A 12,874-nucleotide genomic window follows, 5' to 3' on the forward strand; every position below is an offset into this window, starting at 1 on the left:
GTGACAACAGTGGCTGATGCATAGCGCTCTCCCTGACGTCTCCAACATCGTTGCCGGCCATCATTTCTGCTCAGTGTGAATCGACTTTCATCAGAGAACAGCACTAAGGGCCCACTGGTTCCTCGTCCAGCGTAAATGCTCCCTGGCCCATGCAAAACGATGATGCCTGTGCCTGGTGGTGTGGTCAGGTACCCGTGCAGGTCGTCTAGAACGCAGACCACGCTGATGTAAACGGTTTCCAATGGTCTGACGTGACACTTGGGTGCCTCTCACCTCTCTTAAACGTGCCTGGAGTTGAGTGGCATTCATCATCCGGTTTCTCAGGGCAGTGTTCCCAATGTAGCGGTCATCAGCACGGGATGTGGCCAAAGGACGTCCACTTCTAGGCCTTTCTGTGACTCTTCCAGTCTCTGGATATCTCTGTTGCAACCTGCTGATGACACTCTGTGACACTCCAAGCTCAGTGGCCACTTCTGTCTGAGAACGTCCTGTTTGAAGCATCGCAATGGCAAGGGACTGTTGTTCCATTGTTAGGTGTCGTCTTGGTCTCATGATGTCAAAATGTGAACAGCATGATGAGGACAACTGTTTAAACACCAGCTCTAATTGAAACAGGACATTTATTGGTCAATTCAAGGATCACACACCTGCCGTGATTTTTGCCGTTAAGCTCCTTGTTAGAGAACAGCAACTTGTGCAAAATTTATTGAAACATTTAACAGTTGGACATGTGCATTTAAAAGCTTAGAGAAGATCACATTAAGTTCACCTGTACAGGTTTGAATGCATTTTAGGCTTGTTGTGAAATTTCACCCAAAAGCTGAATATCCCTAACTTTTTGTGAATAGTGTAGTAAAACATCGAACGAATACTAATTTTTCTAACAAATATTTAAAAATGTTTGTGTGTTGTACACTGTGTGTGGCAACAGTTATGTGTCGGTATAGACTACACTGCATTTTTTTAAACCTTCATTTCCTTTAATGTTTAATTAGGTCTTGGCTTTTTCAGTTTTTCTTTTCTGTTTTATTTTTGTAGTCAAAATGTCAAAGCAACTGTCTCTAACTAGTTTGTTTGCAAGATGTTTTCCCCCACAAACTTGCAACACATAGAGGCACAAAGAGAACCTTTGACAGGAAAATGACTGGCCGTTTCCTTTGATGTCACTACTCATGTTTAGTCAGTGTCTGTTCTGGTGTGTTAATCAAACCTGCAGCGGGGTGACAATGTTCTTCCTTTGAAAATGTGCTATGTGTGTGAGCATGTCAGTGGCTAACAACATCCCAAGGCTAGCTCTTGTTGTTCAAGTCATCAAAATAATTAAACAAAAATTCCCATACCATGTTACTCGCTGCAGTCAAACCCCCATTAGACCTCCCTTTTCAGTAAATATCAAATGGAGGGAACTGTTCCATCTGAGTTTTAACACGATTCAATTATGGAATTGTGTAAGTGTTGAAATATTGATACGATACAATCATGACACCAGCAATACACTGAATGTCAGAGAAAAATAGCTGCTTTGAGATTGAAATAGTGAAGAAAAAAAAACAAAAACAAAAACTTCAGAGCTTTGAGTTTTGTTCAGAAGTCAGCAATTCCCTTCACATTCTGGGCCTTGTTAAAAATAAAAAGTCCAACTAAAAACGCATAAATTGCCTTCTAGATGCCTCTTCTCATTATTGCACTTGAGCTACATTCATACACTGTATCCTTGACAAAGCTCTGTTAAGTATTCTGTTCTTTCTTCTCTGCCTTTTTTCCTGATTTACCACCATTTCTTGTGCAATCGAGGGGACCACAGGAGACCTGTCAGAGTAGACAGACAAAAAGAAGTGAGGAAGATAGAGGGAGAGGAAGGTGGGGGGACGGGGGATGGAGGGGTGGATGGCAGTGATTGAAAAGCAAAAGAGTAAGAAGAGACCCGATTCCGCTGCTGCCTTTAAAAAAAAAAGAAAAAAAAAACTCAAGTGGGGGTGTCACTTTCTCATCCTTGCTTCAAATACTCTTTGGAGAAAGTTTGTCAAACTAGATCAGGGGTGTTTGAAACTTGTTTATAAAGGCGTCGGTGAAGGGAGGAGGAGGAAGAGGAATGTCGTACACCTAAGGCTTCTGAGACGCCTTCAATCAGCCAGACTGGGTGGTACAGCTTTTTTTCCCTTTTCTCTTCTTCTGACTTGTACAGAGCGCTGTAAGATGCCATGTTTTTGACACTTCGCTTTTGAGAGGATGAGAGGTACGAAGCGAAGAGCGGGGTATGGGAGTGGGAAATGTGAGGAGGAGACGGAAACAGCTGCTTTGTTTTTTTCTTTTTTTTTTTAACTTTGAATACCAGCGAAAGGGTCAAGGCCTTTTTCCTCGGGGGGGGGGGGGGGGGGGTTCAGAAACCATCGGCTAACTGTTTGGGCTCGACAACGCACGGTTGCATGTGTGTATCTCCTTTATCTTGCCTGAGATATACAATGTCCTGGTGTGACTTTCATCGTTAGTAAACACAGATGCTCTGGGATAGTGAATATGCAACACTCCTGTCTCCTAAGCAGCAGCGAGATGTTTTCACACTCTACCAAGTTATTTACTGATCTGTCTGGATCATAAAGCTTGCTAAAATGTCATCTCTGATGCAACATAGAAATATTTTCTTTTGTTTTTGACAAGTGTAATTTTGAACACAGAGTACATGACGTTAATCAAATTTTGAATAAAAAAAAAAAAAGTCAATATTAAAGAATCAAGAACATAGTGCAGACATGCTTGAAATTGTAACTTTATTATTATGAAACACTGTGGATCCCTGATGTCTCTCAGCCTGAAGCACCATCTTGAAATCCAACTGCTGAACTAGTCCTCTTTAAACTACTGAGACTCACTAGGTTACCCTTTTCAGCCTTCAAAAGCTATCAGATAAGACAGGCCATGGCCCTCTAAATCAGAGGCTCAGAACTCAAGCTCTATCCCAAAGGATTCTTAGATTAGAGAGGCTGCATCATTATGGCATCAGAAAGCAACGGGGTCAGATTCCCAGTCAGGGACTTGCGACCATTAGAGCGTGACTATTTGACACTAACACACTCATCTACCAGCCTGCTGCCAACTATGCCTCAGGTCAGGTAGCGAGCAAAAAGCTTGAAGATGGCATGAACACGCACACACACGCTAAAAGAAAGGCTGTGTGTTTTAATCATTCTGTCAGTATCTTCTTTAATCACCAGCCTTGGGCCGATGTTGAGTTTAAAGTGACTCATCAATCACTGGTTAATTGAATTTCCAAATGAAAGTCCCAACCCTCTTAAACACTAAGCAGTTCCACGGTGTGCTGCAGGATTAGCAGGACTTTGCTGCTCCTGCAAGACATTTTCCACAACGCCCCCATAAGCAAGCACATATGTGTAAGATAAGTGACTCAAAGCAATGGCAGCTTGCAGGGAAGTTTCTCAGCTGCCACTCATTGTTCCAGAAGAAAAAAAATGCAGGCTGCACTTCTACCAATGCAGTCGGCAGATTAGTGAGAGGATGAGCTTGGTGTGAAAGCTGAGATGTTAGATGAGCTGCCACCAGCTTAATGACATGTGGTGGGAATAACACTTTAAAACTGGGTAAATGTTCAACTTGGCTTTGGGGATTAAAGCGAAATGATGTCACTGTGATTTAGACCAAGGCTGGACTGGGCTTTAATGGTCCAACAGGAAAGCTTAGTGGGAAATGCTTTGCATAATGGCTAAGTAAAGCATATCATGAACCCATGGCCCCTTCCAAAAAAATATCACGGTAAGAAAGACTAAAGGTTTGTCTAGATAGAAGGTGTTTGGCTGCTCTTATTTAATCAACCCAGCTTTCTACCGATACAAAGCAGGGTTCACGCTCTACTTACTGTGAACCCCTGGATGCAACCTGATGTATATTCCCACTTGGACTATATTTTCCACTACAGTAGATATGATGCAAAGCCTAATTTTTTAACAAATACTGTTCCTGTCATTAGTCTTTTGCTGACCAAACACAAGGGTTAACTGAAATGAGGCAGTGGGAGGCGAGCCGTTGGTATTCTGATAAAACGTTGTCAAAATGATTGAATGGAGAACAGATGTTTGAGAACCATGTCAGTCTGCAGACACTGTTATCAGTCAGGTAGCCTATACTGACGCTAAAGGCTCTTGCATTTAGACATGGTGGTGTTCTAGTTCAGCATACTGATAACAGAGTTTGTACTGACAGGTTCTTGGTCTGGTGAGGGTGTTGTTAACTATAGAGGAGCTAATCCAGAGTACTGGACAAACTGAAAATTTAACAATTAAGAAAATAAGAGATCGCCATTGTGATTAAAAGTCATCATGAATAAAAGAAAAAAAATGGGAGCAGCAAAATGAGGCTGTTCTGCAGAAAACTTTATGCAGATCCATTAAGAATTTACTTCAGTCAACATTGACCAAGTCTCTAAGGAGCAGCACCAGCATAGTTACATGGTTCATTTTTTGGCAGTGCTATCTTGTTATTTGGAGGATACAAGCATCTCTATAAATTGTGTCTTTTTCAGTTCATGCAAAGCCTTTATTCATCCTCTCTTTGGGTTTCTTTCCATTCTATCAGTGTAATCATTGGATAAGGTAAATACAATAAACAGTAAATTAAAATATTTTCAATGAACACATATAAAAATGAATACTATGATGGGGAAAAGCCCTTACCCTAACAAAAACCTAAACTCCAGTTCTGATTCATTTGCTCATTTCCAGTGTGTCTGTCTTGGTGTTTTCTGTGGCTCTCCTGATCTGCTTCACATATTGCTTGCATGTGGCATCGGTGGAAACGGCAGGCCAGTTCAGTTTTCCACCCAAAAGTCTTTCCTTGTACCAAAGGCTGAATATATGTGAACTAAAACTCAAACACACGACTCAGTTGGACTGAAAAACATGTAACCGAACAAACACGATGACCTCCCATGAAATCAACACCCCAAGAAAAGGTAATGAAAACAGAAAATCAAAAGGTTTACAAAATACAATCTATACATAGATTTCACAAAGAGATAACTCAAAGACGATGTGTGAATTAAATGTGGTGTATATTCCCATGGTATTCAGCTATATGGAGCCAGTCAGCAGGTATGTAGCACATCAAACAGCATAAGTTTTAGCTTTAATGTTTTCATACTGGAGTTGCTATGTTACATAAGTCTAAAGATGCCTCGCCTGACTGGGTAGCTGAGTATGAAGCATACATCTTCTAGCACTCACAAACAGAATCATGTTATAGGATGCCAACAAAACTGTACAATTTTGTCCTCACAGTGTCTTCTATGTCTTCCCACCCCTTTTTTGTTCACAGTGAAACTGCACCAACTGGCTGAAACAGCCATGAAAAACCATGACCATTTCAGACAAGTCATGCTCAGTTTTATATTTAACACTGCATTTAAGGTGAATGGTGGAAGGAATGAGTTGTGGTTTGGGAGAGCTGGGGAGGGGCAGAGGGGACATCAAAGCAGGCTTTCAGAACAGGATTTTCAGCTTAAATCCACACACGAAAAAGACTGTCATCACTGGAAGCTGGCATTATTTTTGTCTTCCTCGAGGCCTTGGCCATTTCAGCAATGAAAAAAAACCATGCGCATGGATGTATGTAAATGGCTGTGGGGGCGTCTAATGCCATACAGCAGTCATAGGAGCTTTGACTTGTACATGTGTTCCACATTTGCTTCTATACAAAAGCACAACATACTGAATAGATAGAGGCAGGGATTTAAGGCTCGCTGGAATGCATATGAGGACACTGTCTCTTAAATACCATTTACTACTGCCTGTGGACATGGAGAATGATAACAGCCTTACTTAAAGAATGTGATTTATCAAACAAAGAAGCCTTTAGGAACAATTCAGTTTCAGTTCAGCTCTCATTCAGGCACATACCTCTTTGCTCTGTGGGCCATAATCATTAGCAAAAGTGCTATTCCTTTCAAAGCTTGACTTGAAAATCTGTGGAGATAAAAGAGAGACCTACTAAGTGAAGAGATGATTGAGGAGCTCCAAGACATTACTTTTATCTACACAACAATAAATAAACCACAAAGGAAGCCTTTGACAACTTACTGGTGACAAGGGAGCGGGCTTCTCTCTTAAATACCTGGGGTTTTCAATCTGAAAGAGTAAACAAAAAAACTTTAGGCCTCTCTTTCGCCTCTTCCTCTCCTAACAAAGCCTCACCACCACCAGAATCAAGCTTTTGCCCAGAGTCTGCCATAAACAATGTGGAAAGCACATCAAAGCCCAGTTCTGTGGCTGAAATCTTTTCCGTCAACCCTTGTCTGTTTAGAGAGAGAACGCGTCGCGCTACTTCAAGGCTTTGTGTGTGTGGCCAGCTCTGTTTCCGCTCTCAGCCCCCTCTTTGCTGTCCCTTTTGTCAACACCAAGGACCGCTAATCTGTAAGCTATCCCCAGTCTGTAAACCATGGGATGGAGACAAATGTGTAAACATCTTTACCAAGCACTGACACAGCGTCCTCTTTGATTACAAAATGAAAAAGCAAGAAACTGAAAGCATCGAGCAGCTTTAACCACCTGAAAGCAAATTGGGTCACAATCCATGTGACTTCGCAGCATCATATCCATGCAGCTTGCAGCAATAATATCTGTCTATATCAAGGGGATTATCATATCTACAAAGCTCCCTTTGGCAAAGTAAATTTGCTCAGCTGAACACAGCATCCAGACCATCATTCTGCTTGCTTAAATGCAGGACAAGACAAACAAAATATCTGTCTACTGACAGGTTGCTGTCCGACTTGCATGGTTTGAAGTTTTTCTCTCTGATGCACTGGGGTTGTATGGAGGAGCTGATGACTGGTCGCAAGATCACAGCTTTTAAGTGAAAGTGAGCTGAATCTGGAGATGACACAAATCACGGCCAATGAGCAGTTTCACACCTAATCTGCTCAACATGGGCATGAAGGAGGAGAACAAGATGGAAGAGCAGGAAGAGGAGGGAAGAGTGGGATCCAATTCAGTTACAAAAAGGGATTTAATGTTGTGAGATTGCGCTACCCACACGAAGCTAATCCAGAATGAATGAGAGATGAGAAAACACGACCTGAGAGAGCATCACAGCTTGGGACAAAAATAGTTACAGCTACAGTAGGAGGATAAAGTCACAGTCTGTTGCTTCAGGGTGACTTAGCGACAGGCGAAATAAACAAAAGTAGCTCCACATTGTAGCTTAATCTACACACAGGTGAAAACATGCAAGGCATTTTGTTAGTTAATATACTATATTAACCCTTATCAACATAAAAACATACCACTTAGACTAAACTCATCACCTTAAATGCATGTACGAGTCTTTGTGTGTCCAAATAAAGAGTACTCATAGTCATAAATATTTTCATTTGTGATGGATTGCTGCTTAAATCTGATTTAGCTGCAAATAAACAAGGTGGGAAAAAAAAAACACTTTTGCTCTGTGATGGTCCATCATTATTCTTAAAAACTGATGTCCAGGCAGTGAAGAAGAAAAGGATTTCTTTTTATATCCATAGACAGCCACTCATCAGATATGATGAAGATGGCCCACAGGGCAAGAAGACATTAAGAATGAATGCTGTGGTGTAATGTTGGCAGAGTGTGGTACTAAACTTGGACTTGTGTGCCCACACATAAGCTCCTCTAAGTATACGTTTGTCCAGCATCATGACTGGCACCTTCTCCCATGTCATTGGAACCTGACAGAGACGGATGGAGGGATACATGAGAGAAGTAAACAAAGGGACGGTCTCTGCAGCCAAACACTAAATTTGGACTAACATTAAGCAAGTTGTCATCACGTCCCTCGACAATGAAGAGCCAAGTGGTAGGGGCTTATTCCGGATGTATTCTGATTAGAAGGGAGTGGGAAATCGAATCGGAAAAAAATCAAATATCGGGATCTTTTTGCTTTACAATTATAAAACAGATTTGTTTAAAAAAAATCTATTTTTTTTAACAAATAAATACAAATAATGCATTATAAAACTTTTGCCATTTTTATTGATTTCATTGATCTTTTTACTATTCCAGTTGGGCAATATAACAGCAGAATGATGGTCTGGCTACTGTGTTGTTTTTTTCTAATTGAAATGAAGAAAAATGACTAGCAAAACAAGTTTTGTACATTTTTTTTTGTTTTTAGTCTACAAAAATCAGCGATATCAAAGAATCATGACAATTGCAATTTAAATCGAATCGGCACCCAAAAAACTAGAATCAAATCGGGACAAAAGCATTTCGTCACAGCCTGACTGATCAGCATCATATCTTTGCTGACCACAGAATTTAAAGGCATTTGGTTTCATACTGAACTCATATTAGAGTTAAAACTAGTTCCCACATTTAAACCACAAATTACTTAAAAAACCAAGCTTGTTGCTCGCAATAACTCCTATCTGCATTTTAGGCAATCTGTCATCCTCTGTCCGGCATGGTTATGGACTAAATACGTGGACTTCTTTCCATTAGAGAAGCAAACGATAAACCAAAATAGACTGCTTCAGAACTTCTAAGGAAAAGCAAAAGATGTTCCAGATAGAGTGATGCCTGGCTGTGCTGAAATTTTGTAGGAGCTCTTTGAAGCAGTGCATCTATAAAACTCGAGGAGGGTTTGTGCGTGTGTGTTTGTGTGTGGAGGAACATCTGTTGATTTGAAAGATGCAGGCTTGGGGGAGCGTTGCCAAGCAATGTGTCTTATCAGCGTTTCAACACAGAGGAAAGCAGAGCGGTGCGGTGCACGGCTTCACGTCTTCTGATAGATTCCTAAGATTACCCCAGTGGTGGAAGAGAGAGGGAGAACAGCGCAGAGAGAGAGAGAGAGAGAGTCAAAGGAGCATGGACAGATAGGGGAGAGGAAAGATGGGACAGAACAAAAAAAAGAAACTGAGAAAGAGTAAGGAAAAGTAGAGCTAAGGGGGTTCAGCAAAAATATCAATGCGTAGGCAATGTTAAAGAAAGTCAGAGGCAACAAGCGGGCAAAAGAGGGAGAGATAGTCAGGGTCATGCAGGTGGTGAGATAGGAACTAAAAGACATGAGGGCAGGTTGCTTATCAATCCTGGCCTGAAGAACTCCAGACAGAGGAGATAAAACAGGTGCACTCATCTTCAAATACTCAGTTTACACAACCCTCACGTCCTACAATAGCAGCCAACTGCCACAAGGGAGAGATTTAAGAGGGCACGGCTGAATTTTTACTTTCTTTTTTTTTCTTTTAGTATTTCTTTAAAAGTGTGAAAGCTGCAATGTTAACTCAGGACTACTGCACTATCAATCATGCATTATGGATGGCACAATTCCAATACTGCCTACAAAGTCCATTTGATAGCTTCTACTTAGTGTGTTAAAATGAAGTTTTAATTAAGACAGCATGGGAATGTGACCTGAACATAAAAACAAAAGATCAGTCTAAAATTTGGTTTAATAGTTCAATGCAAACAGGGGTTAATGTATTCACATCTTTTGATCATGTTTGTACATGCATTAATATGACTGGAGGAATATTTTCAATACAAGCAAAGTGTGGTCACTTTGTCCTTCTCTGTCCGTTTTCAGCCATTTTTGGATCCCTCCTAACATTTATCTCTGTAATAATGAGGCCAACTTCAGCCTGCATGATGTGCCTGCCTGCTGTAATAAGCTGCAGTATGTTTACAGCTGCATGTAACCAAGAAGCTCAAGGCATGCCCCTGGACTCACCCCCAGGTTCCAGCTGTTGAGACCAGCCTCCAGGTCACTGTCATCAGGAGACATATCTGCCTTTGACACCCCACCTACCTGAAAAGGAACAAAGTGAGTAAAGAGTGGCATCTACAGCAGAAACATAATCAAAGTTAGGATGAATGATTTAAAGTATGTGAGTGGAAAGGATTTTAAATACACTTTGACTGACAGGTTTGGCCTGTGAAGCACACAGCAGGCGCTGATGGAGGTTATCACTCCCTGCTCGTGTGTTATATTTCCTTTCTTGGCAACGAGAGGTTTCTTTAAAAGCTTTACAGATATAAGGTACACCCACCTGTGCTTGCCGCTCATATAAACAGCACCTCACTCCCTTGTTTTCTGTCGCTGCAACCCTTTGCTCTTTCGCTCCACTCCTTCTATCATACAACATCCAGATGTTTGGCAGTTTTACATTATATCTGAAATGCAGTACATTCCTCGAGAGGGGCACGCGCAGTCAGACCGCCTGTCACACGTGTTTTCTTCAGCCTTTTGTTTCAACCGGGCCCCGGATTTGTTTTATGCAGTATAATCGGAATGCTTCCAGGTTCTGTTGATACAAGATCAGCTTACTCAAGTTGAATTTGGGCAGCACAGTTTAAATAGAGGAAATATCCAATAAAGTCAGGAGCGATAGGGAAAGGAGAGATGTTGTTGAATGTGATTAGGATCTTATGGAGTGTGGACCTTGGGTGGGGTGATTGGTGCACTGACACCAAGAAAAGGCTGAATCCAATCGTTCAGGACTTTTGATTAGAATGACATTATCTTGAAGCCTCACCCTCAAACAGAGTAAATGTTTCATTTCACTTCTATATAGGAATTCTGAGTATGCAGTTCATTTTGCTGTTCCAGGCAGCCTGTAAATATCTCCATATTGCAGTAGGAGCTCTGTGTGTTTTCATGCACGGCTGAACTAAGCTATGGTCAGAGCTCGACTTGGGCTATTTAACTGCACTGCAAGAGAACTGAGTCAATTATCAAAGCAAGTCTGATGCCATGGCACTGTGGAGTGTTTGGGAAAACATTCAAGACATTCTGCCACACTTAGCTTTCTCTGAGAGAGATAAGCCTCTATGTAAGTGTAGCTGAACACAACGCACAGACATTGCTTTTAAGTTATCCGAACGCTGATTTTGTCAGATGATGCAATGGTTACAAAATCAGGACTTTTTTTTTTTAGAGCCTTGCAACAGTCTGGAGATGCTTTAAGAGACAGTGATTAGACAGGTAGAGCCAACTGGCTCTTATCAGGCAGAAAGAGAGGAAAAAACCAGTGTGAGTTTCTACTTTTGGTTGGACTAAGGTGTTTTCATGCAATTTATAAATCCGATTTTAGTCAAACTAACATAGAACTACAGCTTTTATTTTCTAGCATCGTGTAAATATTGTAGCTCAACATTTTAAAAAACATGGTTAACATTATGAACGTATTTATTTTATTTCAAACCACAATCTTTTTTAAACTTAATGAAGTATTTTTGTAATTTAAACCTACTAAACTAAAGTTTAATGATTAAAGAATGAAGTTAATCAGTGAATTGAGCTGACCTAAAACAGTTTAGGGTCATCTAGCTGCATGTCCCGTGTCCCTGCTTCAGGACCAAGGACCTGAACAGCACTTCTTCACACTTTCTAAAAAGTTTCTGTCAGAAGGCAATTTCTTCAACAGAAGTCTTTGGTGTATAATAACAATGATCAAGAGCATATTAGAAACCCCTCCCAATGTATTGTTCTACAAGGGGACGGTATCACACACACCCCATCCTGTAAAAAGCTGAAATGAAGTTGCAACTTAACACCTTAAGCTATCTTGTTTTTTTGTTTTTTTTAATAACATGCAGCATTACTTTGAGCCAGGCTTATCTAAATAAATGGCCAATGTTTATGTCCGAGTTAAGTAAGGGTTGTATATAAACAATAATTAAAAATATTGAGTTAATTTCTGTGAATCAGCAACTTTTAAGAGCAGGGAATTTCCTCCAACTTCATGGGGAAATGAGTTCAGGAATTCCCGAACTGGCCCACATAAAAGAAGAAAGCATCTTCTACTTTTCCTAACACTGGCATCACTGAGTTTATAGTAAATACTTTCATGTCAAATCACAGCCATCTTGCATGGATCTGTAAATGTCACAGTGCTGTTTGCTGAATCTTGAGGCAAGTACACCACGGTGGTCCAGAGGTGTGGCTGGCAGTGTGGAGATGAACTAACCATTCTGGCAGCTTGTCTGGGTGCTTGTTTTAGTGGACTGGAGGTCGTGGGTCGAAAAAAGTTCTTTTCTTCATATAATCTTCTCCTGGAAGAGGAAAAAAAATGTGAGAAATAAAATGTGGAATTTAACCTACAGTGTGTGAGTGCACATCTCTGTGGTCTCTCTTTGTGTATGAATGTGCTTGCATCGGCAGCCTGCCTGAACATTTACGCAGATCAACATCTGGCACTGGTTGCATGGTTTGTGGGCTGCAATTCATCCCATGTGAATGATAAACGTCTCTGCAGTTCTTCGCTCTGTTTTCATGCACAACACATGGAGCTCCAGTATACGACCTCTCGCATCCTTTTATCGTCATTCCACCTCAGTGTTGTTTTTTATCAGGCCTGCCATGTTACGAACAAGCAGCTTCACAGAGAAACTACTTATATCCACTGACACACTTAGGGACAAACGCAAGTGCGCTTCACATTTTCACAAGACTCATTTGCACTACACACACACACACACACACACACACACACACACACACACACACACACACACACACACACACACACACACACACACACACACACACACACACACACTCAAGGGTATAACTGAGCTAACAATCTCATTAAGCACAGGCGCATGAGGCACTATTAGCCCACTCATACTAATTGAATGAAGATGTTAGAGAAGCCGAGAGGATATGGGACCACAGTGAAGGGGGTGGAAAAAAAAAATCTCTGTCATCTTATAAAGACATCAAATTACATTCTAGAGGGCAGTGTTTCACGCTCTCAATCAGAGCCCATGGGTATTTCATTCCTCTCGTGTAATTTCGCAGCATCGCTACCAGTGATTACTAGTGAAAATGTTGAACCTGATTTATCACGGGTAGTTATCTCATGATGCTATCACTGCGAGGAAAGACTGTC

At 41.1% G+C, this 12,874-nt stretch overlaps 1 protein-coding gene across 1 annotated transcript in view; it reads right to left on the reverse strand.

Moving 5' to 3' along the window:
- cep112 (centrosomal protein 112) overlaps window positions 1-12,874 on the reverse strand; it is a gene marked incomplete at its 3' end in the record, with an annotated part of 102,547 nt that overhangs the window by 81,254 nt on the left and 8,419 nt on the right. Inside the window, exons 5-8 of the mRNA XM_079253572.1 lie at window positions 11,947-12,035; window positions 9,712-9,785; window positions 6,087-6,134; window positions 5,907-5,972 (exon numbers count right to left, since the gene is read on the reverse strand). Of these exons, the coding sequence (XP_079109698.1) occupies window positions 5,907-5,972; window positions 6,087-6,134; window positions 9,712-9,785; window positions 11,947-12,035 (277 nt within the window). The remainder of the gene's footprint in view (window positions 1-5,906; window positions 5,973-6,086; window positions 6,135-9,711; window positions 9,786-11,946; window positions 12,036-12,874) is intronic.

Source organism: Telmatherina bonti (assembly GCF_933228915.1).
Source record: "Telmatherina bonti genome assembly, chromosome: 14".
In the NCBI taxonomy this organism is placed as follows: domain Eukaryota; kingdom Metazoa; phylum Chordata; class Actinopteri; order Atheriniformes; family Telmatherinidae; genus Telmatherina; species Telmatherina bonti.